Raw genomic sequence first — 27,812 nt, forward strand, 5'->3', positions numbered from 1 at the left:
CTCTCTTACAGGCCTGGTTCGCGTCACGTGACACGGCTCGCAGGCCCCTCCCGGGACCTGTGACATCTTCGATGGTGCCTGATTATTTTCTTTTCTTTGGAGAAAGCTGACCCAATCAATAATGAAAAAGATGAACGAGAACAAGAACTTCTATTCTATGCTTTTTTATTTCTAAGCTCTTCCTCTTCTTTATGAACGATCTCGCGACAGTACCTTTTCTATTTATCGATCGGGCTTTATCCTGGGCAGCTCCCCGGCTCGGTCTGGGTCTTTCTGGACAGGAGGCGCTGGCGGGGCACGTCATTGTCCACCGCCAAGGTCTCGGCGGCTCCCTCCAGCCTCCTTTAGGGCCCGTGGCCTCGATGTCCTTCCCCAGGTGTGCCCTGTTGTGGGCTCGGCTCCCGGCGGGGCGCCGGGTGGGCCACCGGGCCGCCGCCTGCTCTGCTCTTCGCGCCCGCGTTGAACCCCTTCCTGGGGCTCTAGGGCGCGTGTCTGCCGTAGCCTCCGCCTCCTCCTCTTCTGCCTCAGGAGGCTCCAAAGCCCCGAACACGTCCTTGTTCGTACCGCTGACTGTGAAACCTCAGGGCCCCAGCGCGGATGGCGACGTCGGGGCTGAGCTCACCCGCCCTCTGGATAAGAGTGAGTGCGGGGCCCGGCGGGGGGCGTGGCCGCGAGGAAGCTGCACCACCTTCCCTTGGAGCCCGCAGGTCCCCTCGCGCGTTGCCGTCGTGCCTGCCCGTGTCTGCCTGCCGCGCTGGTTCGTGAGCCCCCCGAGGCTTGGGACTGCGTCTTGTTTATCCTTTCACGCGCTGCCCCAGGAGTGGTCTTTTTCCCTTTCACGCCTTCCTTTCTGAGTCGTCTAAATCCTCATCTGATGCGACGATTCACTTTTCTTGCGTCGTTAGGTGGACGACCGCTTTTTTCTAGAATCCTTCTTTGCTCCTCCTCCGCTGCCCAGAACTATTGCCCCTGAAAGGGGCAAGGGAATGGTCAGTGAAAAGCCGGAGGAGGATTTCTTTCGGGATTCCTTGTCATTTACTGGCATCTCCGCATCCCGGCACCGTTAGGCTGTATGGTAGTTGCCGAGAGGAACCAGACTCAGGCCCAGATCCTTTACGTTCCAGAAACTTAACAGTCTCGCGGGGAGGAAGGATGTATGGATAACCAACTGTAATACAAGGTAGAACATGGGAAGGGGTTCCTCGGCAAAGGTGGGATCCTTGATCATCCAGGTCTCCAGAGAGAGAGAGAGGAATCGCTCAGTATCAGCCAACCGGCAGCAACTAACTTTGGATGGGCTTGACAGCGAGGGTGCAAATGGTCTCAAGGGGAATTTCAGATTATAGGATTGTACCTTTTCGGTTTCTGGATGATTAGGGAGGCAAGGGATCCTCTGACCAAATGAAGCCCTGGGAGGGTGAGGGAATGGTGTAGCTTGGCAGGGCACTAGCTCTCCAGGAGCTGTCTTCAGGCAGTTCAGGTCAACAAGCAACACGGGTGACTCCTGTTGTAACTTAAAAATACAGAACTACAGGGACGCCTGGGTGGCTCAGTGGTTGAGCATCTTTCTTTGGCTCAGGTCGTCATCCTGGTCCCTGCATGGAGCCTGCTTCTCCCTTCGCCTGTGTCTCTGCCTCTCTCTCTCTGTTTCTCATGAATGAATAAATAAAATCTTAAAAAATACATGTAGAACTGCAGCATACTATGGGCTAAATCTTGTTTTGGGGTCCACCACTTTCACTGGAAAATGTGGTGGAATTCAGTATGTGTTATTCTTTAACCAGCTCTTTAATGACTGTGTTAGGCAAGCCATTTCACTTAACTTGGAGTTGAAATCTATATTATTTTGATGATTTAAATAATGTGATTATTGGTATTATTTATTTTAAAGTGGCAAAAAGTACGTAAGAAAACTTACCATCTTAATTTTTAGTATACAGGTCAGTAGCCATTAAGTGTATTCACATTGTTGTGAAACAGATCTCTAGAACTTTTTCATCTTGCAAAACTGAAAACCTAAACCCATTAAACAACAGTTTCCTCATTCTTTATTATTTTAAGGCATAGTAATTTGTGTGAGATAATTTGCCTTATTTATTATACTTAAATATACAAAGTTCTATATTTTGTGCAGTTATTCCAGTTTACCTCAAGGTGTAGATGCACCTAGTAAGATAGAACGAAGATCTAAAAAAAAAAAAGATAGAATGAAGATCTAGATTGTCAGCACCAGGGTTTCTTCTGGTGAAGAATGCTTAGATATCTCATTGAGTCCATTGTGCTGGAGGATTTTTCGTTTCCTTTGGCTGGGATTGGTCCAGATGTTGAATTTACTGGAATTCAGCGTTGCAAGGGGGGCTGCAGAGAACAGTGAGTTACTACAATCCTATATAGCCACATGGTTAAGATAACAGATTTTCACATAGAGATTGAGTTAAGCTTCCACCTCCCAGTCTCTGGGCTTGTTCTCAGTTCAAAAAGCGTACTATATTCTGTGTCACTCTGCTTTTCTTATTCTGCATTCTCTCCTTTCTCCTCAAGTCAGTATTTCCCTCATCTTTGTCTCTAGCCTGGACTCCTCTCAGCACTTCTTTAGCTGCCTACCAGGTATTTCCACTTAGATTTATTATGTACACCGGACCTTCATATGTCCAAGAGAACTTACCTTCCCCTCAACATGCTCTTTCTCCAGGTACCTAGTGGTCTAGGGGTGCCTGGCTGGTTCAGTCGGAAGAGCGTGTAACTTCATCTCTGGTCGTGGGCTTGGGCCCCACATTGGGTGTAGAGATTACTTAAGTAAATAAAACTTTTTTTTATTTTTTATTTTTATTCATGAGAGACACAGAGAGAGAGAGAGAGAGAGAGAGAGAGAGAGGCAGAGACACCGGCAGAGGGAGAAGCAGGCTCCATACCGGGAGCCTGATGTGGGACTTGATCCCGGGTCTCCAACATCACGCCCTGGGCGGAAGGCAGGCACTTAAACCGCTGAGCCACCCAGGGATCCCGTAAATAAAACTTAAAAACAAAAAAAACCCCTTGTAGTTTTGGTTCTTCCCATTCCTCACCTGCTACATCAGTGCATTAGAAAGTCCAGTTGACTGGTGCTGTTGATTCTACTTCCCAAGTATTCAGTAAGTATCGAATTAATTCACTCACCTCGTTCTCTGCTGCAACTAATCTAGCCTAAAGCACCAGCTTCCATCTTTTGACCAGACTGTTGAAATAGTTCTTATGTGTCTCCTAGAACACCTTCATCATTCCATTCCATTCTCTTTTTTTTTTTTTCTTTAAGATTTTATTTATTTATTCATGAGAGAGAGGCAGAGACATAGACGGGGAAGCAGGCTACTGTGGGACTCGATCCCAGGACCCGGGATCATGACCTGAGCCAAAGGCAGACGCTCAACCACCAAGCCACACAGGCGCCCATCTCCATTCCATTCTCTACCTGAAGTCAGAATGTTCTTTATTTTTTTATTTTTTTTTAATTTTTTTTTAAATTTTTATTTATTTATGATAGTCACAGAGAGAGAGAGAGAGAGGCAGAGACACAGGCAGAGGGAGAAGCAGGCTCCATGCACCGGGAGCCCGATGTGGGATTCGATCCCGGGTCTCCAGGATCGCGCCCTGGGCCAAAGGCAGGCGCCAAACCGCTGTGCCACCCAGGGATCCCCCAGAATGTTCTTTAAAAAGATCGAAACTTGTTGCTCCCCTGCAAAAAATTGTTTAATGTTTTTCATTGTTCCCAGTTTAAAAGGGTCCTTAATCACTAATATGGGTTGTAAGGCCCTACTTGGTCTGCCCTGGTACCTCTCCAGCTTCATTGCATGCTGCCCACCATGTTTCAGTCATATTGATGAAATCTGCACTTAGGCTCCAGGCCTTTTACACATTCTATTTCCTCTGCCTAGAATACCCCTGTGTAAATTTTTTTTCTTTAAGCAGTGGCTAATATTGAGTGTTTGCTAGAGACAGGTACCATTGTAAGCACATGACTCAGTTTTTCTAATAACCCTTATATGGTGGACAGTGTCTTTACCTCCAATAAAAACTGATCTGTATGTTTACTATGTGCCAAACATTGTTTTAGTCACACAGGAGGTGCTGAATAGCTACTTGTCTATATTTTCATGTTGATTATAACAGATTTAGTCATGTGGATGTCGATTGACTGACTTTAGGTAGAAAGATGGTGCATATTTGTGATAGACATACGGCACTTAAATTATTGGCCTGATTTACAAGTTACTTACCTTTTCTCCATTGGCCTGATTTATCACTTACCTACCTTTCTCCATTTCCTAGTTGGTAACATTGGCATAATATTTTCTCTGCTTACATCTCTGGATTGTGATCATCAGGACATGTTTAGCAAAGCACTTTGAAAAATGTAAGGGGATGAAAAAATATAGACTAATATTTGTACTAAACATTTGCTGTTTGAAAAATGGAATTAAAAGTTGAATTGTCACCCTGCAGGAGGAATCTGATGTGTAGAAACTGGGAAAACTATTCCCCTAGAGGCCTAGATAATCTACCCAACCTATAAATAGGTTGATGTGAGGATTTAATAAAATAATGTATTTTTAGGTTAGTGTATCAACAAGGCTTTTTCCCTTAGCTTTTTTTCTTTAGGCTATATGTTGACTAACTGGAATTTAAATAAAAAGTTGGAAAGGAAAAAAAAGTTTTCAGCATGAGTTCTGACCACTACTAGAAACAATATTCTAGTACATCTTCATATTCAATGACTGGGGTAGTAATACTAGTTGTAATATTAGAGGGATAGGAACTAAATGCCACCACTAAGTGGTTTGATACAGTCTCTTCAGGATTGATGTTGCCTTTCCTTTGTGGATCCTAGAGATCTTCTAACTTTTATCACTTCCCTCCACCTGCATTTCCACTGTGGCTTTGGCCTTTCCAATTCTGTTATGCAGAGAGGTTGAGTTGTATACTTTTCCATCTGCTTCTCCAGCCCTCAAGTGAGCTCGTAGTTTTGATGTACTGAGGTGGGATTCTCATTAATTATGGATGTGTACAGTGAAACGAGTGAACTAAAACATCTTAACAAAATGGGTAAAGCATATGGTTTAAGCAACCCCAATTGGTAGTGGGTAATTTGTTCTTTATCATGATGTAAAGTGGACTATTATTTTTGTGTAACCCTCAGGTAAGGTAGATTCACATTTTAGAAGAGAACCTGTCCTGATGGGCTGTCTGGAATGTTTTGTTTTCTTTAGAAAGAAAATGTAATCATTTAAAACAATGTAGCTGTCTTAGAGTTTATAGCATAGCCCGCCTCTTAATTTTAGCAAATGTAGTTGAGTCCCAACATAGCCACATTGAATCCTAGGCTCCCGTTGCAGGAAGCTAGAAGACCGCTATTACCTGGTGAAAAGTTGTAGTGACTGAGTCATTTCTACTGTGGCTGAAATCCAGAGGGTGTCTCCTTTAATCACTGTTAATTTTAATGAGAAGTAATTATGACCAAAAATCAGGTCATTCTGTTAAGAATAGTGAAACTGTTAGAGCTTAATTTTTATGAAAAACAAAACTTATGTTTTCATATACTTTTGTAAATTAAAAAGAAAATTAGTGCTATTTCCATTAATGTTTTTTGCAGTTTTCTTTTCCAAAAATTGGTAGTGGATTTGGAACATCCTTTTAGGTAAAATTAAGTGTTGATACAGAGATTTTTGTGTAGGTAATATTAATTTTTTACAACAGCTTTAAAAAATAACATATGCCATAAAATTAATCCATTTAAAGGTGCAGTGGTATGTTTGCAGGATTGTATGACTGTCACCATAGTCTAATTTTAGAACATTTTCATCACCCCAAAAAGAAATCTCATTCCCAGTAGTAGTCACTCTACATTCCTGTAGTCCTACTCCACTTCACCCAGACCATGGCAACTGTTAATTCACATTGTTTCTTTTTTTTCTTAAGATATTATTTATTTATTCATGAGAGACAGAGAGAGAGAGAGGCAGAGACACAGGCAGAGGGAGAAGCAGGCTCCATGCAGGGAGCCCAACGTGGGACTTGATCTCGGGTCTCCAGGATCAGGCCCAGGGCCGAAAGCGGTGCTAAACCGCTGAGCCACCCGGGCTGCCCTCACATTCTGTTTCTTTCTTTCTTTCCTTTTTTTTTTTTTTTTTTTTAAGATTTTATTTATTTATTCACGAGAGACACACAGAGAGAGAGGCAGAGGCAGAGACACAGCCAGAGGGAAAAGCAGGTTCCACGCAGGGAGCCTGACGTGGGACTCAATCCTGGTCTCCAGGATCACGCCCTGGGCCGAAGGCGGTGCTGAACCGCTGGGCCACCGGGGCTGCCCATATTCTGTTTCTATTAGGATATTTCATATAAATAATATCATACAGTAGTATGGTCCTTCTTGACTAGCATCCTTCACTTAGCACGAGAAACCTTATGCTTGAATAAAGTGTCCTGAGTAAAGTTTCCTTAAGTATCTTGATTTCTTGCCTAACACTGGAGGGTTAGTTGTAGAAAATGGGTTAATTCTAAACAAATGTGATGTCTTCAGTTTATATCGAGTCTATAGGTCTGCAGAATTTCCCCAAGCAGTTGCATGTGCTTTTTTTCCAATCTTTTGTCACTGATTTTTCCACTATTGATGGAACGAGACCATTGCCCCCATTGGTATAAAGTAACATACCCAGAAATAGCAGGATAGCTGCCTGTGATAGGTAATATATATGTATATATGTGTATAATTCACATTTCATTGTGGGTAAATCTAGTGCCTAAGCCACTGATTTAAAAATTTTTCATTATGTAAAACAAATTTTCATTAGTGGGATGCTTTTTTCAGGCTTAATTTCTTCAGTACGTATAATGTGTATTGTCACTACATGAAGATGTGGTTGGTACTTTTGCAGGACGTAGAAACACAGGCCACTTGGCCTTTCTGTGTTTCATAGGCAAAGACTATATCCTCCATTTTGGCTTGCTTTCCCAGAAATATGGTGTGTGTGGCTGGATCATTAGAATGTTTATCTCTGTGGAATAATGCAGTAGTATTTAACATGTACGATGTTGATAAAATTGCAGCTTGATTGATTAAAATGTTTTCAGTTATGAAATTATTGATTCATACTGGTGTATTATTTCAGCGGCCATCTAACTTACCCTCCCCTCCAGTACCCCTCCCCTCCTCTATCATCACCCTTGGAATACAGCCTTCTAAGCCTTGCTTGAGTACTTAGAGTGACAAGGAGCTGACACTTCTTTGAGACAGCCCCTTTTCACTGTTCTGTTAGAAGTTCTTATATAAATTTCACTGAAATCTGCATTCCTCACTTCCCACTATTATGCCATCTAGAACAAAATAAGTATAATCTATTCTTAAAATCATCTTTTTCAAACTAAAGATCATCCCCAATCTCTTTAGTCATTTGCATAAAAGCATGATGATCTGGTCCTTATGGTACTGGTTCTTTCTAGATAACCTTTTAATTGCTCACTCTGAGGTGTTTAGAACGGTTGTAAGTAAATGAAACTGAATATGGTCATCTAAGAGTGGCCTGATGAAGGCTAAGGATGATATCTAATCCTCTGACACCTTGCTTATCCCTCTGCAGTATAACAGAAACATTCTTTTATTTGACTTTATAGTTTTTCTAGACACTCCAGTGCACTATCAAACCATAAAGAGCTTCTGATCGACCTAAACCTTTGAGTACTTGCAACACTTCATAGATTGGTGCCTTGAGTGTTAGGACTCAGGTTTCTTTTGCTCTTTCAGCATTTCTCCATCTGGAAAAACCAATGTTAAGCAAATCTTTCTTTCAGATGAAGTAAAGAAGATCTTAGACAAGTTTTACAAGAGGAAAGAAATTCAGAAGCTGGGTGCTGATTATGGACTTGATGGTAAGGCTAATGGCATTTCCATTAGAGACATTTTATTATTTCTTAGATTAGAGCTTTGTCAGCCTTGTGTGAGACCTAGTGTGCCGGGGAAACAAGTACATACATGTTGTCTGGAGGAGGTCTCTGACTTTTGCTTCGGTCTTGGAAGGAATTTGGCAGGGTATACCTGGTGAGCCAGACACATGGCAAAGGAGGTGTGTATTCACCTTTCCTTCATGTTGCACTAGGATTTCACTGTAGGATTTCATAATAAGCCAGTTATAGGTCCAAAAAAAAAAAAGAAAAAAAGAAAGAAAGAAAAAGAAGAAAGGACACTATGATGAGTTAGGTTTCTCACACTTTTAAATGAGAAATGAAAATTAAGCCCTACCTATTTTGGTTTTGTGTTTCCCGCAGCTCGTCTCTTCCATCAAGCTTTCATCAGCTTTAGAAATTATATCATGCAGTCTCATTCTCTGGATGTGGATATTCACATCATTTTGAATGATATTTGCTTCAGTGCAGGTAAGTGTGTAGAGACTTTTAAAAATCTCTTTTGAAATGTGTTGAGTATCCTTTGTATTTCTTCCCATGCTTCATGTTTATTTTTCCAATCAGAGCTTGTCTCTTGTAGAATGGGCCCTGTTAACACCTTCTGTAAACAATTCTGTGCTTTCATGGGAGGCCTCCTAAGTCGTTTTGCTTCATTTTTATTTTTTTAAGGTTTTGTATATTCATAAATAAAAAGACACACAGAGAGAGGCAGAGACATAGGCAGAGGGAGAAGCAGGCTCCCTGCGGGGAGTCTGATGTGGAACTTTTTCCTGGGACCCTGGGATCACACCCTGGGCCAAAGGCAGACATTCAACCACTGAGCCACCCAGGCGTCCCTAGGTCGTTTTGCTTTAATAGTGGGTCCCTGTACTAGTTATTAAATCAGCCATCCATCTTAGACTGGAGAGAGCCTGGGACCTTATGCTCTTTACTGTGTGTTTGCTGGGCCACAGTGACATGGACTCACACAGAAGATAGAATTGATCCATGATGGATTCCATCTGTTATTGCTACTGACTTTTTTGCTCCCTCATATCAGGATAGAGTTTTTGCTATAAGAGAAAAAAACATGTAAGAACATCATTGTTGTGTTCCCATCAGCAGGTTGGCTTTAGTTATATTTTTTTTATTTTTTAAAAGATTTTGTTTATTCAGAGAGACAGAGAGAGAGAGAGGCAGAGACACAGGCAGAGGGAGAAGCAGGCTCCCCACAGGAAGCCCCACGTGGGACTCGATCCCGGGTCTCCAGGATCACGCTCTAGGCCGCAGGCGGCGCCAAACCGCTGCACCACTGGGGCTGCCCTAGTTATATTTTTTAAATGTAAAGTGTTAGCACCTGCATTTCTCTTAAGTAACCATGGGTTTTCTTGTTAATGTGTATTTCCAGGTTCTTTATTTTCACCAATGCTGATCTTTACCTGTTTATATTAGAGGAGTAGAATGTGATAGTTGACAGCCAATTTGCTGTTTTGCTAGAAAACATAAGTGAAATTAGGAAGAAAACATAAGACAAAGCAGGATCTGAGAAAAGGATAGAGTTCCTTGCTCTAGAGTTTTTCTTTTTATTCTGGCAATGTCCCTTTGACTAGCTCGCTAAGAAGGAAGTTTCACTAAGCCTGGATATGATAACATGTAGGTTGCACATGTTAATGCAGTATTTTATTTTTCAGCTCATGTGGATGATTTATTTCCATTTTTCTTGAGACATGCGAAACAGATATTTCCTGTGTTGGAATGTAAGGATGACCTACGTAAAATCAGTGACTTAAGAATACCACCTAACTGGTTAGTTTCTTTACTTGTGAATTTGAAATAGTCTCTAATCTTGGGAAGTTTAGCGATCACTACATTTTTTTTTATTGTAGGCTGGATAATTATAAGGAGTCTAGGAGTTGTTATCTTTAGAAAAACGGGCAATTAACTCAGGTGTCTCCATTTGATTCTGATCAAGTTAGGCTGTAGGTTTTATTAGGACAAATCTATACTTAAGGTGTTGGCCCTGCAATTTAAATGTGGCCTCTCTAGTGTCAGCTGAATTCCTTGATGTTAATGAGCTCTCACCACTATCGCCACTGTGGCTGGAACTCCAACATCTAGTGCTTTGTTGCCTCTTTGAGACTTCCTGCTCAAACCATTAGCAAGCTGTTCTTTGCTAGGCCCTGTACAATGTTCAGTCCAGCCCTTGGTACTGGTTCTTCTATGCCTCACATAGACTTCAAGGCACCCCCTCCACTGAACCTTTTCTTCTCTTCCACACTTTGACCTTCAAATTCCACCTGCTTTAGTGTCTCTGAATTTGATCTCTGCTGCTCACCTCATTGAGACTGTCATACTTTTCTTGGTTCCACTTTCCTGTGCCCTCCTGGAGTGCAGTAGGGCTCATCTCAAGTGTTCCTTTGTTTCAGGGCTTGTAGTCCTACACTGCCTGTTGTTTATGCCCCCAAGCAGCTGTGGCAGCATGTATTTTGTCCAGTTTTGTACTTCTCTGTGGTGGGAGGGCAAGTCCCGAACCATTCATCATGGCCAGAAACAGAAGAGTCAGTTATTACATTATATATATTGAAATTCAGAAGCCTAGAAATATTTACTTACAGGGTCTTGTATTTAGAGTTGTGGAAGTGATGTCAACATATCTGTGGAGCTGATGGCAGTTTAAATTTAAGTAACTCTTGAAGAGAAGGGACTTGTACAATGGCAAAAATATCAAAGAAATTGATTTGCATTTAAATTTGTCTGTCTTCTAGTTAGTAAATGCCAGTCTTGGAAAACAGTCATTATTTTAGTGTGGATCTGAAACTCGTCATTTAATTTAGTTTTCCAAAGATCCTGTTCTGTGAATATTAACAGGATGTTTCATTGAAATCATTTTCAGTTGATGTTTTGCCAGGATGGATTTTGAGGTTAATGGGAATAAACTGTTTACTTATGTTTTAGGTACCCAGAAGCCAGAGCTATACAGCGGAAGATAATATTCCATTCAGGCCCCACAAACAGTGGCAAGACTTACCATGCAATCCAGAAATACTTGTCAGCAAAATCTGGAGTGTATTGTGGCCCTTTAAAATTACTGGCACATGAGATCTTCGAAAAGAGTAATGCTGCTGTCAGTATATTACCAAATATTTGCTCTTTTTCTTGTTAGTTTGAGAGGGCTGAGCAGGGTGAATGTGGGAGGTGGGAAAGGGCACATGTAGTAATTTACCACTAACAAAAGTTGCCATAGTTCATTGTACTTCGTAAGATACACCGTTATTTTATGTACAACTGAGAAAGAAAAACATACTGCTAACTGAACTCTGACCTGCCATCAATTGTTAAGATATAATCTATTTCAGAGATACTAAAATGAGAAAAAAAATGTGTATTAGAATAAATGGGATACAGTACCACGGAATATTTCACAAATACAGAGGAATGTGGAGAATTACATGCAAGTAGCCTGAGCCCATGCAATAACCCAAACCTGAATTACATGCAGATAACCTGAATTGGATTCTAACATTTCACCATACTTCTTGTTTTATTTATATTTTTAAGAAATAAAATATTGATATAGTTGACACTTTTTCTCTTCTGAGGCCCTCCTTTGCTTTCTTTGAGTTAACCTACTCTGTTATGATATTTATCTATTTTTCAATTAAGACCTCTGATCTGTTAACTAAAACTAATGATAAAGACTGAAGCCACCTGTTGAGATGTGCAAAGGACTGAATGCCCTGTTGTCTGAGGCATCATTTCACTAAACGGGCCACATTCTGGTTCATTGTTTTATTATGACTTTGTAATGTGAGATGAATAGGTTTGGGAAGATAATTTTTATTCTCTGTTTTTTGTTCTGAATAATTTGCATACATTATGCCTCCTTATCTATAAGTAAGAATGTATTTCCTCAGAACAAAGACTTTCTTTTATGTAACCACATGGTATTTCTCTAAGGCAGAGTATTTAATATTGACAATACTATTATTTAATCCACAATCTATATTTAAATTTTTGCCAGTTGTCAATAACACCATCACCACTGTTCCAACCCCCTAGGATTCTGTCCACAGTCTCAACACTGCATTTCATTATCATGTCTCTAGTTTCCATTAATCTTGGATGATTCTTCAGGAATCTTTTTGTCCTTTATAACCTTTACATTGGGAAGACTACCAGTTATTTGTGTTGTAAACTGTCACTTAATTTGGATATGTCATATTTTCTCATGATTAGTTTCAGGCCTTTAGGGTAACAGGCTGTCCCAGATTGCCTGGACTTTCCCACATTTAGCACCAAAAGCCTGACTGAGGAACCCCTCAGTCCTGGCCAAACTATTATACCATAGTATTAATGTTGTTCTTTCTCAAGGAATTCTATTAAGAGGTCTTTATGTTCTTAAATATTATTTATAATATTTTCTTGAATATAGAAACAATCCATGTTCATTTTATCTTAATAAACCAAAATAGTACGGAAACCTACAAAATTAAAAAGTGAAACTGCTATAATTTCTCATGTTTTGTTACTCAAGAATTTAGCTGATTTGAGATGTTTCCAAGTTTGTGTAAGTTACGTAAGACAGCTGCTTTTATTTTTTGTAAACATTTTCTATACAGGATTAGGAATAATTTTGATGGTAATGGTGAGAATACTCTATTAAACACCTAAAACTTCTTTTTGCTATTATTTTAAAGGTGGTAATAACTCCAGATTTCTTTTTGTCATCCTAGGGTGTTCCATGTGACTTGGTAACAGGTGAAGAACGTGTGACCGTAGGACCAGATGGGAAACAGGCAGCCCATGTTGCTTGTACAGTTGAGATGTGCAGTGTTACAACTCCTTGTATGTACATGCCATTTATTTAATTTTTACTTTATTTAAATTCAGTTTGCCAACATGTAACGTACGTGCCATTTAAAACACTTTATGATTTAGTAATTTTCTATTCTAAAATACAGATGAACATATGAGATATGTTTTTTATTGTAAAAAAATTTTTTAATTGAGATGAACAGGACAACAAGTACTCAGTACTCACCACTGCTGATAAATGCCAAACTCGCTATGGTGTTTGCTTTTGAATGTTCCTTTCCCTTTTTCTTTTCAAGGAACTAAAACGTTAACAAGTATGATGTTTCCTTGTACCACTCCTCAACTCAATTCCTCTTTTGATCCAACTGCTATCAAGTATTTGGTACATATCTTTCCTTTTTTTATATCACTGATACATATTACCTGTCAGTACTGTAGACCGTGTATTTTATTTATCTATTTACTTATTTTAAAGACCTTTAAAAAAAGATTTATTTGATAGAGTGTGAGCAGAGGAAGAGGGGAAACAGGCTCCCTGCCTGACAGGGGCAGAGTGGAGGGGGCGCGGCTCAATCTCAGTACCCTAAAATCATGACCTGAGCTGAAGTCAGGAGTTCCAAATGCTTAACTGACTGAGCCACCCAGGTGCCCCAAGAATTTATTTTTAATTGGGTGGCTCAGTTGGTTAAGCATCTGCCTTTGGCTCAGATCATGATTCCAGGGTCCTGGGATGAAGCCCGAGGTCAGGTTCCACGCTCACCAGGAGGGGTCTGTTCCTCCCTCTGCCCTCCCCCACCCGCTTGTGCTCTCTCTCAAGTAAATAAATAAAACCTTAAAAAAATAAAGTGCATTTATTATTTACTAATCTCTGTACCCAATGGGCTTGAACTCACAACCCTAAGATCAGGAGTCGTGTGCTTTTCTGACTGAGCCAGCTTGGCAACCCCTAGACTGTGTATTTTAAAACATTGATGTGGGGCACCTACGTGGCTCATTGGTTGGGCTTCAGCTTTCGGCTCCGGTTGTGATCTCGGGGTCCTTGTTTCGAGCCCTGCGTTGGGTTCCCTGGTGGTGGAGCAGTCTGTGGGCTGTCTGCTTTTCCCTCCCTCTGCCCTTCTCCCATGCTTGTGCTCTCTCTCAAATAAATAAATAAAACAGTGACCTGTTTATCATATCGTATTATTGTTCCATAACTTGCTTTTTCTACATAGCGTGTTTCTAGATCTAGTCTTGTTATACATGTATTGTGTATATCTTAAATATATATATCAAGTTTATTCATTTAAACTTCTGACTAAAATTCCATTTTATGACTAAAATTATTCATTCCCTACTAAAGAATATTTAGGTTTAAAGTTTTTCACTATTACATATCGCACTGCAATGAATTTCTATTTAAATAGTTTTGAAAATATTTTAAATAAAAATTAACTTTTCCTTACCAGCAAGCAATCATATCTTCATTATAGAAAATATAAAAATAAATGCAAAGAGAAGGAAAAAACCCATAGCCTCCTAGTCCTACCCATCCAGAATCAACAAGTGTTAACCCTGTGGTGTGTATTTTCCAGATTTCTTCTACGTTTGTGTTTGTATTGTGTATGCATATACTTATGTGTGCATTATGGGTGTGTATGTTTAAATAGATAGGGATTATACATTATGCACTTTGGTTAGCTTTTTTCATTTTAATAATCAACTTTCTGAGTAAATGGATAGTTTTTTAAAAATGAGTTCATTATAAAAGTAACACATTGTACAAATTTAGATAGCGCAGATGTTTATAAATCAAAATTCCCTCTTCCCCTCTTTTTCTAATCTTGTCTTTATGTACCCAGTTGCAATAATGTTCTTATGTTTGTTCAGGATAAAATGAACTTTCTTTTGTTTCCTAATTGTTATAGTGGGCATGTTAATTTTTTTTAAGTGTGATCTTCTCAACTCTTTGGTATTTGAGGAAGTAAAGTAAAATATAATTTATATGACTTAAGAAGAAAATTATATGGTTGAAAGCATTTTGGCATTAGAAAAAAAATGAGGTATTAATTTTTGCCAGTTATGAGCTTGAAACCCCTAAGAATGAGCAAAGCTAGAGCTTAGGGAATTACACTTTCTGTTGCACTTTCTGCTCCTGGCACCCCTCTGGGTTCCTGTGATAGAGAAGTTTCATTTATTGCAGGGCTGTCTACTCTTGTTCCTGGAAGCATAATTTCTTCTTCTTCTTCTTCTTTTTTTTTTTTTACGTCTCTGTGAGTGAGGTTTTTTTTTTTTTTTTTTTTTTAATTTATTTTAGAGAGGGAGAGAGCGTGAGCATGTGTGTGAGCAAGAGGAGGGACAAAAGAAGAGAGAGAGAATCTCAAGCAGACTCCCCACTAAGCCTGAACCCGATGTGGGGTTCAGTCCCACCACACCAAGCTAAAATCAAGAGTCAGATGCTCAAGTGACTGAACCTGTGCCTGGGTGTGTTAGTTCTTATTAAGCAGATTCTCTAGGCTGCCTCTGAGATTGCAGAAAATAGGACAAATGAATCTACTAGGTGCTAGGTGGCCTGGGTTTGAATTTCATATTTTTAGATCGTACACTGCAGATGCTCTGTAACGTTGGGCCAGTGACTTGTCTTCTCTGGGTCTCAGTTTATTCTGTAAAATGGCTAGATGATGATACTCATCACATAGGTTTGTTGTAAAGATTAAATGAGTTACAGTGTAAAGCATTTAGAACAAGCCTGCCAGAAAAGAAGTGCTTAATGAATGACAATGGTGATGATGAAAGCTTGAGTTCTGGTGCTATAATTTGTTCATAACTATTTAAGTAGACTGAATTGCTCATGATAACTTCTTATTGTAGATGAAGTGGCCGTGATTGACGAAATTCAAATGATTAAAGATCCAGCCAGAGGATGGGCCTGGACCAGAGCACTTCTAGGTTAGTGGTCTTAATGCTAAGATCTATGCTTTTTGACATGTGCATGGAGTTTCATTCCTCTGTTTGACATTACCAAATAGAGTCACTAGGATCCTCTCTTTTTGATACAAATCAGATAAAAAAGTTAGCCTGGTGGGAGTTCTTATCCTAAATATTATTTTAATAATGAGAAGTCCAATTTTCTTACTATAAAGTTAGCATAACCAGTTAAAGTTAAAATGTTTCAATCTTGCTATCTTTACAAACCAGGATTGACAGTGGTGTTTCTTGGCAGTCTTTCTCCTCATGCATATAGTGTTTTGTGAATGTATTATTTTGTATTTTGCTTTTCTTCAGTTCTCTTGTTTCATACTTTTTTTCATATCACATACATATTAATGCTGTATGTTCTCCACTAAAGAGCTGTACTATTTTTTCCCATAGAGTTAACATTTTTTTCTATTACCGATAGAACTACAGTAAAAATTTTTGTGGCCATAGCTTTTTATTTAGTTTGTTTCTTTAGGATAGGCTTCTGGAATTGGAGTTCTTGAGATACATGGACATGAACGAATGTTTCCACTGCTTGATATTAGAGTGAATTTTTGATCATTGTGTTGTAGGGCAGGTGCTTTCAAATTTAAAAACAAGTAGCTGAATTCTTTCATCAAACAAAGCATATACATTAAAGTTTATAAGATGAGAGTGGATCTGCTCAGTGGTTAGGAGCTTGGAGTTTCTTTTACCCTCCAGTCCTTAACCTCTGAGGTACCTCAGTGATTTCCTGGAGCCTACTTTGAAAAACACAAGTACAAGATTCATTGCTAACCATCAGAATACCAGGTTTTGGTCCTGGGTGGTTTCACCCTCTAATAGACTCAAAACCTTGGACCAAAGCAGTTTAAAAGCTTTGAGATTTATAAAAATAGAGATAATCTTTGCCCACCAAAAGATGTTTTGAGGTTTGCATCACAGAGATAATATTGATGAAAACACTTGGTAAAGTCATAAAGCAAACTTAAAGTATTTTTGCTACATAAGGTGTTACATATTTAATTTCATATCTTTAAAAAACTACCGATTTTGCATTTAACAGGACTTTGTGCTGAAGAAGTTCATTTGTGTGGAGAATCTGCTGCTATTGACCTGGTTACTGAGCTTATGTACACGACTGGGGAAGAAGTGGAGGTACTAGATTATATGTTTTGTTCTCAAGGTGGCACAGCAAATAGCCTAGAGTACCCCAGCAGTGGCTTCTTAGGTTCCAAATAGTGGCAAAATCAGAACTTAACTAAAAAGAAAGCTTCATTTCCTCACAATTGACTAGATCATACATACTTGATTGAATCTCATGATCTGAAATCCTGACAGAATGGCCCCATCCCTTAAGCCTTCCAAAAATACAAGAGACTCTCTTCATCTTCTTTTGACAAAACCTTTTGGAGTTTGAGCAGATCTCTTTAGAATTAAGTCAGGAATGTTGGAAGTTTGAAGCTTAGCAAAAGTTCATGGTTTTCAGAGCTTCAGATGTCAGGTATTAGGGCCTTTGATCTACATCTAATTGCTAGAGATAGTTTATATCCCTTTCTCAAATTCATAGAGTAGGAAAGTAACGAGTTTCTTTTTAATCCTAGTTTTTTTTTTTATTACTATAGTTCTTGAATAAGATGAGGAAATATTTAAAAATTGGTCCATTAGGGATCCCTGGGTGGCGCAGCGGTTTGGCACCTGCCTTTGGCCCTGGGCGCAATCATGGAGACCCAGGATCGAATCCCACGTCGGGCTCCCGGTGCATGGAGCCTGCTTCTCCCTCTGCCTGTGTCTCTGCCTCTCTCTCTGTGACTATCATAAATAAATTTTAAAAAAAATTAAAAAAAAAAAAATTGGTCCATTAGTTTTGTGTTCAGCTTTCAGGGAGAGGCTGGAATGTAGTGGAAGAAATTCTGCGTTCTAGGGTTTGCTGTTAACAGCTTTGCATTCTTAGGCAAATTATGGAAGATTAAAACTGAAAGAATCTTCATCAGACCTGGTCTTTATATGGGCTCTATTTACTTTTTCATAAAATGGGAATAATAGCTAATAACCATTATGATGTTACCAAATTGCCATGAAACTTGAATATATATGAAAGTACTTTAAAAATTTGTGAAGTGCTTTATGGCATCTTATTAATTTAGAAATACCAATCAGAGGGCAGCCCGGGTGGCTCAAAGTTTAGTGCTGCCTTCAGCCCAGGGCCTGATCCTGGAGACCCGGGATTGAGTCCCACATCAGGCTCCCTTCATGGAGCCTGCTTCTCCCTCTGCCTGTGTCTCTGCCTCTCTCTCTCTCTCTGTGTCTCATGAATAAATAAACAAAATCTTTTTTTTTTTTTATAAAAAAAGAAATACCAATGAGAACTGATGGTAAAATTCATAATATGAAAATAAATGTTTTTCTGTATTTTTCCTTTGAAAAATGTTGGAACCTGTCAGTTTTAGCTACTTTTGATTGCCTTGCAAGGTTTTTTGTTTTGTTTTGTTTTGTTTTTAATTTTATTTATTTATTTGGCAGAGAGGGAGAGGGAGAAGCAGACTCCCAGCTGAGCAGAGTCCAGTGTGGGGCTCAGTCCTTCAATCCCAGGATACTGGGATCATGACCTGAGCCAATGGCAGCCTCTTAACCGACTAAGCCACCCAGGCACCCGGCTTTGCAAGTTTTTCACTTAGTTATTAGTCACAAGAAGTTGAGTTAGGTGTCTTTAATTTACAATGTCATGTCTTTATTATAGGTTCGAAACTATAAGAGGCTTACCCCCATTTCCGTGCTGGATCATGCACTCGAATCATTAGATAACCTTCGGCCTGGGGACTGCATTGTCTGTTTTAACAAGAATGATATTTATTCTGTGAGTCGACAGATTGAAATTCGAGGATTGGAATCAGCTGTTATATATGGCAGTCTCCCACCTGGTAATTATTGGCTTTCATCATAACAGTGATGGGATATGGGAATATAAAGGGATATGAAGTCTCTAATTTTTGCATTTATGCTGAGCTATGTATAGAAAGCACAGTAAAAGATATTAAGTTGTTTGCACAATCATTTGCTATGGGTCATATAAAATTTCCCTGGTTTGTTTTGGTGGGAATAGAGTTTTTAAATTATTCATAGCTCTTGCTGCTGTTGTTGGACTGTATTTTAAATGTTGAGTTGATGATTTTCTTACAGAAATGTCATTAAAGAGGTGCCAAGGTGGCTTAGTTGGGTAGGCATCTGACTCTTGATTTTGGCTCAGGTCATGATTTCAGGGTTATGAGATTGAGCCCCATATTGGGCTCTGAGGTGGGCCTGGAGCCTCCCTATGCCCTTTTTGGCTTGTGCTCTCTGTCTCTCTCTAAAAACCAAACCAAACAAAAACATTCAAATGTGAAATATGAGCTTGGTAATTGGGAAGTTGTAGTCCTGAAGTCTCTTTTCTGTAAGAGAGAGAGTGTGTGTGAGTGCAAGTGGGATGAGAGGGGCAGAGGGAGGAGGGGCAGGGGAGAGAGAGAATTCCAAGCCGACTCTATGCTCACCCAACGTGGGGTTTGTTCTCATGACCCTGAGATCATGACCTGCGCTGAAGCCAAGAATTGGTTATTTATAGCTGACTGAAAAACCCGGGTGCACAGAAACAATGAGTTTTATTTATAAAAATAGAGAGTAGAAGGTGAGGAGTTCCAAGATATACTTAGTGTGATGTGGTAAAAGATTTAAAACACTGAACCTAACATAAACTGTTCTTATTTTAGGGACCAAACTTGCTCAAGCAAAAAAGTTTAATGATCCTGATGATCCTTGTAAAATCCTGGTTGCTACAGATGCAATTGGCATGGGACTTAATTTGTAAGTAATTTGTTTTTAATGATCATGGATATTCAATGGGTTGGATGGCAATTAAACATTTTCTAATTGGCATTAGAGTGACCAAGTACTTAGGTTTAGGACAGTGGGTATTATAATACAGATCTGAGATTTATCTTGCCTTCATCTCTTGAGAGAATAAAAAGAAAGTATCACATAGCACTAGGAGTTTTGAGTGATACTCCCTACCACTAACCTATTATATTATCTCACTATATTTTCAGTTTTTCAGCAAGTGTGTGAATGAATGCCCATTAGGAATGTGGGGCTAGCCATTGGCTCTAGGAATAACAGTATTATGCCTAAATATTCCTCTCTGGGTAATCAAAGCAATTATGCCTTTATGAATCAAAGAACTACTCAAAGCTGTTAATAGCAGCCAAATTCTTTTGTTTTGTTTTTAAAGAGAGAGTATGTGAGAGGGGAGAGGTAGAGGGAGAAGGAGAGGGAATCTCCAGCAGACTTCTTGCTGATCACAGAGCCCACCATGAGGCTCCATCTCACAACCTTGAGATCATGATTGGAACTGAAATCAAGAGTCTGACACTTAACCCACTGAGCTACCCAGGGATAACAGCCAACTTTTAAAAGCAGCCTGAGAGTACTTTATGTAGTTTACTTGTTTAAAAAAAAGATTTTCAGTACCTTATTGGAGGATAATTTACATATTCCACAGTTTATCCCTTATAAATGTACAGCTTAATGATATTTAGTAAATTTACGTGTTTGTTAAAAAAAATACTTTTTAATGGGAAGGAAAAGAATTACTGACAAAACTCTTTTCCTTATTCTGTAAACAGTGATTGTAAGATTGTAAGCAAGCCTAAACTAGAATTGCAGTGAGCATTTCTGCAATGACTCAAATGATGGAGAGTTTTTTATATAGTAGTCTGTGTGAGTGCTTTTATTTCTATTTCAGGAGCATAAGAAGAATTATTTTTTACTCCCTTATAAAACCCACCATCAATGAAAAGGGAGAGAAAGAAATAGAACCGATTACCACTTCTCAGGCCTTGCAGATTGCTGGCAGAGCTGGTAGATTCAGTTCAAAATACAAAGAAGGAGAAGTGACAACAATGAATCGAGAAGACCTCAGTTTATTAAAGGAAATTTTGAAAAGGCCTGTGAATCCTATAAAGGTAAGGTGTAATGTGTTAATTACTTCTCTGTGGAGGACAGTGGTTCCTTCCTTCACCCACCTTCCAAACTATTACTCTGACACCTGGAAACTGAAAAAAGCAAAAGAAAGTTTTGTGTCATGAAAATCACGTCAAGAAAGCCCTACTTTACTGCTTTGGAGAGGCATAGGGACCCCTTCATCAGAGGGAGTGTGCAAGTGAAAGATTCAGACTGAATAAGTTTAGTGAACCTGATTTTCCTTTAGTTCTTTCTATAGTCCTTTTTTTTTTTTTTTCTTTTAAAGATTTTATTTATTCATGAGAGACACACAGAGAGGCATAGACATAGGCAGAGGGAGAAGCAGGCTCCCCTCAGGGAACCCGACATGGGACTTGATCCCAGGACTCTGGGATCATGACCCGAGCCGAAGGCAGACACTCAGCTGCTGAGCCACCCGGGCATCCTCTTTCTATAGTCTAAGCAATGGATGGGGTAGGGGGATATTTACTTCTGGTGGACACACAGTTACATCAAAATGAAGAATTTTGAGAAACTTGAATGTAGAAGAAACTCTTGAGCCAGTAAGGACAAGCTTCAGTTTTGGTTAGTGCAGTTAATGAGGCAGCAGCCTGTATATTTTAAACAAACTGTTACAATTTAAGTTGCTTGGAAAATTCACTTAGAGATTAACGTGGCTCTTCTCACTTTCCAGTGGCACTGGTAAGGGGGATAGAAAGGAGATGATGCAAAGAAACATTTCCTGGGGGAATTCTGTGCTTGAGAGAATTCCTGTAGCTTTTGTGAAGAGTGCAGTTGACAATGACACAGCCCCCACTTTTCTCCTGTGCACCTTATTTCCTGTGCTTATACTCTTCCTCCTCCCATGATCCAGGTCTCACTTCTTTCCTCTATTCATCCTTTGCTCTTTCTCTTTCTCATTCCCTTTCTCCCCCTCACCCTCATATACTTACTGTAGGCATTTATTAATACTGGATTGTCGTTGAAGAGATCACTGGCCTCCAGTTTAGACACTGTCTCTTGTATTTATTTATGTTTGTCAGTTTTATTGCCTTGGCTAAAGTGATTGGGTTTTCCTTGTTTATTTTTGTTGAGTGAAGATAACTGAGACCCCGGAAAGCAGTTTTGGTACTCAGGTCATCGTAGAGTTTAGGAGTACAACTAAGATATATATGAAAGATTGACTAGTGACTCAGTAGGTATAATTGCTTAGTTTTACTAAATCATCTCATCAGCTTTCTTAATTGGTAATAAATGGGAAAGTGATGTTGCATTTTTCTTTTTTATTCAAATTCTTGTCATTTAACTTATTTGGTGAGAACTTAGCCTGAATATAGGACTTTATTTAGAAATAACTTAAGAAAAGTTTTCCTTTAAAAAGAAAAAAAACTCACAGTTCTTTCTTTTACTCAAGGCAGCCGGTCTTCATCCAACTGCTGAACAGATTGAAATGTTTGCCTACCATCTCCCTGATACAACACTTTCTAATCTCATTGTAAGTACAAACTCACTTTTAAATCTCTTCTAACATCTAAAATCTCTTCTAAAAACGTTAATATGTCAGACAATTGCTGGTTAGTGTCCTGGGCATCAGTGGAAAGTCTTGTTTTTGTGACATTGCTGTGTGAAGTTTATCTTGAAAGTGAAAACTTTCTCTCAGAATCTTCTGGGACTTTTGTCCTGAGGAATTTTCTGAGTATTTCAGGTTGGGAAGGCTGTGGGGAAGGTCTTCTAGCTTGTGAAGACAGCAAATTAAGCAGGCCTTACTAGAAAACTGTTAGAGACTTAAAGAGATTGTCTTTTGTAGAGTTGAGTACTCTATTCATGCCCATTTAGGCAGTCCAGTAATACATCTTTTCCCCCTCCAGGATATTTTTGTAGACTTTTCACAAGTTGATGGGCAGTATTTTGTCTGCAATATGGATGATTTTAAATTTTCTGCAGAGTTGATCCAACATATTCCATTAAGTCTACGAGTGAGGTATGTTTTCTGCACAGCTCCTATCAATAAGAAGCAGCCCTTTGTCTGTTCTTCATTGTTACAGGTAAGCCTTTGTCTTTATATTTTGAGTTGTTTCAAGTCTGTGCATTTCCCCAAACAATACTTTGTTATTCAAAGTAAAATAATTGGAGAGTTTTCGGTATGAGATACTATATAAGAACTTAAATATAAAATGGCTCTTTTTTTCCTACAGGGCAATTTTTTGAGGGAAAGGGGAACTGTTGTTTTGTATTTAGGTTTATATGGTAGCCTTTGTGAAGAATCTGAAGCAACAACTATAATTTTTTTTTAAGAAAGTGTGTCTTTGCCTAATGTTATACTTCTTCCTTTTTTTCTTTAAGTGGGGTTTTTTTTTTTAACTGCTTTTTTTTTTTTTTTAAGATTTTACTTATTTATTAATGAATGACACAGAGAGAGAGAGAGAGAGAGAGAGCGCGTGTGGCAGAGACACAGGCAGAGGGAGAAGCAGGCTCCATGCAGGGAGCCCGATGTGGGACTCGATCCAGGGTCTCCAGGATCAGGCCCTGGGCTGAAGGTGGCGCTAAACCACTGAGCCACCCGGGCTGCCCGGGACTGCTTTTTAATATTTGTTTATTTATTTTAACTAGGCTCTATGCCCAATGTGGGATATGAACTCATAACCCTGAGATTAGGAGTCACATATTCTACCAATTGAGTCAGCCAGGTGCCCCGATATACTTCTTTCTTGATGGCAATGGTTACTATTTTTTGGAAAGAGAAGGGTATAGGGGTAACTGTGGCAGTAGTATTCAGTTTTCCTAATTATATGGCACTGAGCCAGAGATTGTGGTTTTAGATGAGTTTGGTGCCAAGCTTCCAGCCCCTTTTCTTTTCATTCATTTGCATAGGGTACAAACCACTGTCTTCTGAGGAACACAAGATACACAAGGGGGATAGGGAAGGGTAGTGGAAGCTGAACCTCCAGCCCCCTGCCATGTCCTCTCACCTCATCGAGCCCTTGCCTCTCTCCTATTGCCTCTGCCTGGGGCACCATCCCACTATACCCCCAGAAGGCCTCCTCTTGAATCTTCCTCAAATTTAGAGTCTCACTACTGTCTTCTCTGTAAAACTCAGCATTCTGCATACTAGCTGGGTTCCTACCAAATCTGTTTCTAAATTTATGTTCTAAATTACTTTAAAATTGCATAAGTAAAAAAAAAAAAATAAAATAAAATAAAATAAAATTGCATAAGTACTACATAAATGCTTTCTCGTTGCACAAAGTTAAAACATTACAGATAAGTTAAATTGGGTTACCACCCCCAATCCCAGTCTGTAACAGAGCTACAGTTAACAGTTTGTCATTGCAGACCTCTTCTGTTGTGTTTGCCTACATATGTGTACATATAGAAATTCTAGTTTTGTTGCATGGGTGTGTTTTCCCATAAATGTTCTAATGAATTATTCTACAACTTGCCTTTTTCTTTTCCCATTAATATGTCTTAGAGTATTCATGTCCAGGTATTTACCTAGATAATGTGTTTCTTAGAGCTGGCATTTATGGGAGAGTTAGGATAAGTTTGAGGTTTATGGAACAAAGTCTCAAATGCTATACATTGACCTAGATGGACCTTCAGTCCATGGCACCCAATCTGTTTATACCATCCTCCAAACAGCTGTTCTAATGAAGCAGAAGCATTTTACTAGGAGTAAGAAGTCTGGAATGGTACAGTCTAACAGTTGCTTATATGTTATGTAACTAGTTATTATGTGAAATGTAGAGATTTTTCCTTTTTCCTTGTCACTATTATTACTGAACTATAAAAGAGCTCAATCTCATTGATGGCCTCTAATGCCCTCCAGGATAGTTGTTTGGAATCAGTGTTCTAGGGAGTTCCTTTGGGGCTGGCTACTGGACAGAGGTATCCGATAGGCATCTCTCCCTTCCCTTCTCTGGGCAGCTCTGTATTTAACTCTTTTATATACTGGGTTTCCCCCAGTATGTGGTAAAAAATATTAAAGACCCTGTCTTTGTAAGAGAAATTGAGTTTGGCTTGTCCTGTTTAGCAGGTTAGTATCATCAGATTTCCAGTCTTCTTGGCTATCCTGTTTGGCATTTATTAAGCTTAGAATGTACGACTGAATTTAATAAAATCATAACATTATTTAACCACAGTTGTTCTAAAACTGCTTTGCCTCTCTGAAGAATTGACCTTGCTTAGGTTAAACATTTAGGGATAATTTTCCCTAATTAAGAAATGAACCATTTGAAATCAGCTTATTTTTGAAGCTAAAGATTTTAAACTTTTGCTCTAGAGGTTTCATATGGTTGTGGTCTGTCTGCTATAGATAGATCATATCTGTTTCATATGGTTGTGGTCTGATGTGTAATAATGCTTAGCATTGTTGGGGACTGGGAGCAGCCTGGTTTTCCAGCCACATTCTCCCAACAGTGTCCTGTGGTTCAAGAAGGAGTTCTGATGGTCTTATGGTATTAAAGAGGAAGCTGAAGCGCAGAGTGGTGGCTTGGCCAAAACAATACAGCTGAGTGAAGAGGTAGTCTCTTTACCAGTTTGATTGACTCATGCCCAACCTTGCACCAAACCGCCTCAAAGAGTTTCTCTAAGATAAGGGAGAACATTAGAAAGATACAGCTCATATTTGTAGTTTAATGAAAGAGTAGAAATGAGAGTCTTCAATGTCTGTCTAGAACTTAGAACATTAAACGTTCATAAAAGTTAACAGACATAGGCTCTGGAAAATTAATTATTTTTTTTTTGTAAAGATTTTATTTATTTATTCATGAGAGACAGAGAGAGGGCAGAGACATAGGCAGAGGGAGAAGCAGGCTTCCTGCAGGGAGCCCGATGTGGGACTTGATCCTGGGATTCCAGGATCACATCCTGGGCCGAAGGCAGGTGCTAAACTGCTGAGCCACCCAGGCGTCCCTGGAAAGTTCATTCTTGTACAACTTCGGATGCACATATTATTGCCCTGGTTTTGGAAAGTGAAGGAAACCCCTATTTTTTCAAAGTATCTTTATAAAGTATTAAAGGTTCTTAAAAAATATAGAAAAGTATAAAGAACTTTATTAAAACATAACAGTTAATGGTTTATTGTGCTTTCTTTTTCTAATCACAGATTTAAGTGAATTTTGAGTTTTTTACCAAACTCTTTTCTTCTCTTTCAGTTTGCCAGGCAGTATAGCAGGAATGAACCGCTGACCTTCTCATGGTTACGCCGATATATTAAATGGCCTTTACTTCCACCTAAGAATATTAAAGACCTCATGGATCTAGAAGCTGTCCATGATGTCTTGGATCTTTACCTATGGCTAAGGTATCAGATTTTTCCTTTATGGACTCTGATTATTCTGAGTAATAGGGGAAATCAAAGGTTTATGAATGAATGAATGATCTTTTGTTCCCTCAAGATAGACATATTTTTGCAGTGTGCTCTATATTATGCTTATTGTCCATTATGGCTGTTGAGCCTTGCTTATATCCATTCTAAAAATGACTTAAGGACTTCTTATGATTCTAGTTAGGATAGGTAGATGAGAAGGTTTACAGATCCTTCCTACATAAATGGTGGTCCCTGGACCAAAAGCATTTGTATCACCTGGAAGCTTGTTAGAACTAGAGAATATCAGGCTCAGCCCAGACTTAATCAGATGCATTGTAACAAGATCCCCAGATGATTTCCTTGTACATTAACATTTGAAAGGTACTGTGCTAGATTAGTGATTGTCTCTCTTTTTTTAAAAAATATTTTATTTATTCATGAGAGACACAGAGAGAAAGAGACAGAGAGGCAGAGACACAGTCAGAGGGAGAAGCAGGCCCCATGCAGGGAGACCGATGTGGGACTTGATCCTGGGACTCCAGGATCACACCCTGGGCCGAAAGCAGGTGCTAAAACTACGGAGCCACCCAGGCGTCCCTAGATCATTGATTCTCAAAGGTAGGGCATGTCCCACCAGGGGAGCATATCGGAATCACTTAAGATACGAGTAATGACCTACCCTCATAATGACAATATTCCTCAGGTGTGCTGGGGCAGAAACAAAGGTTGAGCAAAGGCACTGGACAGAGTTTGCAAAAACAACATGTGGGATCAGTGAGTGTCAAGAAGTAGTTAAGTCATGGAGATAAGTCCAATGACTGATAAGAACTGTTGCTATAACATAATATTTCTCTTTCCCAGCTACCGCTTTATAGATATGTTTCCAGATGCCAACTTTATTCGAGACCTCCAGAAAGAACTAGATGGCATTATCCAAGAAGGTGTACACAACATCACCAAACTGATTAAAATTTCTGAGACACATAAACTGTTGAATTTGGAGAGCTTGTCAGCAGAGAACCAGTCGCGATTGTCAGGAGCTTTAAAGAGCCAGGCTAGACGGATGCGTAGCACCAAAACTTTAGGGAGTAAAGCTACGGAGCCACCTACCTCCAACGCGGAAGAGAAATCTCTTGCTTCCAGATTGGTGCAGCAAGGCCTCCTCACTGCAGACATGTTGAAACAGCTAGAAAAAGAATGGTTGACACAACAAACTGAGCATGGCAAAGAAAAAACAGAGCCTGGAACTCACTCAAAAGGGACGAGAAGAAAGAAGAAGGAGCCTCCTTCAGATTAGTTTTATTTTATTTTTATTTTTGCAAATAAAAGTATTTTAAAACCCTTTTTTTTTTCTCCTATGTATTTACTGCCTGCTGTGGTATTGTGGCTATCTCTTACTGGGGTCTTTTTGCTTGGGAAAATTAGCTCTTAAAGATAACTAAACTGCTGTTAATTTCAACATTTAATTATGAATGTCTTAGAGATTTTATTTAAAGCTTTATATAGTGGCTATTTGTAGTATAGCACTAAGATAATGCACTATAAGGAACTGTATGGGAATAAAATCAGTTCGGTGAGTTGTTTTGATCAGTTTCCTACACTATTGCCCAAGATGTCATAGTTGGAGTTAGGTTTTGTTTTTTGTTTTTGTTTTTTTGTTTTTAGATTTATTTTAGTGTGAGTGAGTGCGAGGAGGGGGAGAGGGAGGGGGAGAGAGCATCTCAAGCAGACTCTCCATTGAGTGCAGAGCCTGATGCAGGGCTCAATCTCACGACCCTGAGATCATGACCCGAGCTGAAGCCAAGAGTTGGTTGTTCAACCAACAAGGCCACCCATGAGCCCCCATAGAGAT

General features: G+C 39.4%; 1 protein-coding gene across 3 annotated transcripts; it reads left to right on the plus strand.

The window, feature by feature from the left end:
* Nucleotides 1-280: 280 nt before the first annotated feature.
* SUPV3L1 (Suv3 like RNA helicase) lies at nucleotides 281-27,305 on the plus strand. 3 transcript variants are annotated; one of them, XM_038534162.1, is made up of 15 exons: nucleotides 281-639; nucleotides 7,822-7,899; nucleotides 8,296-8,403; nucleotides 9,603-9,717; nucleotides 10,867-11,035; nucleotides 12,645-12,756; nucleotides 15,574-15,651; nucleotides 16,727-16,818; nucleotides 18,401-18,581; nucleotides 19,404-19,497; nucleotides 20,435-20,654; nucleotides 22,067-22,147; nucleotides 22,521-22,697; nucleotides 25,806-25,954; nucleotides 26,822-27,305. In XM_038534162.1, exons 1-15 carry the CDS (start codon nucleotides 363-365, stop codon nucleotides 27,255-27,257), a joined length of 2,367 nt encoding a protein of 788 aa, XP_038390090.1. In that variant the 5' UTR covers nucleotides 281-362; the 3' UTR covers nucleotides 27,258-27,305. The 3 variants fall into 3 exon arrangements, with proteins under 3 accessions (XP_038390090.1, XP_038390091.1, XP_038390092.1); XM_038534163.1 differs by lacking the exons at nucleotides 281-639; nucleotides 7,822-7,899; nucleotides 8,296-8,403; ... (1 more) ...; nucleotides 10,867-11,035; nucleotides 12,645-12,756 and adding an exon at nucleotides 13,024-13,108; XM_038534164.1 differs by lacking the exons at nucleotides 281-639; nucleotides 7,822-7,899; nucleotides 8,296-8,403; ... (1 more) ...; nucleotides 10,867-11,035; nucleotides 12,645-12,756 and adding an exon at nucleotides 14,201-14,282.
* The last annotated feature ends 507 nt before the right edge of the window (nucleotides 27,306-27,812 follow it).

This window comes from Canis lupus, chromosome 4, assembly GCF_011100685.1.
Source record: "Canis lupus familiaris isolate Mischka breed German Shepherd chromosome 4, alternate assembly UU_Cfam_GSD_1.0, whole genome shotgun sequence".
In the NCBI taxonomy this organism is placed as follows: domain Eukaryota; kingdom Metazoa; phylum Chordata; class Mammalia; order Carnivora; family Canidae; genus Canis; species Canis lupus.

What these genes read in the sequence shown, in the direction of transcription:
- SUPV3L1 (XM_038534162.1), top strand. Translation starts at nt 363, where the DNA reads ATGTCCTTCCCCAGGTGTGCCCTGTTGTGGGCTCGGCTCCCGGCGGGG. An exon ending in TTAAGAATACCACCTAACTG is followed by an intron (nt 9,718 to 10,866) that starts GTTAGTTTCTTT and finishes CTTATGTTTTAG; the next exon opens with GTACCCAGAAGCCAGAGCTA. An exon ending in TCTGTTCTTCATTGTTACAG is followed by an intron (nt 22,698 to 25,805) that starts GTAAGCCTTTGT and finishes CTTCTCTTTCAG; the next exon opens with TTTGCCAGGCAGTATAGCAG.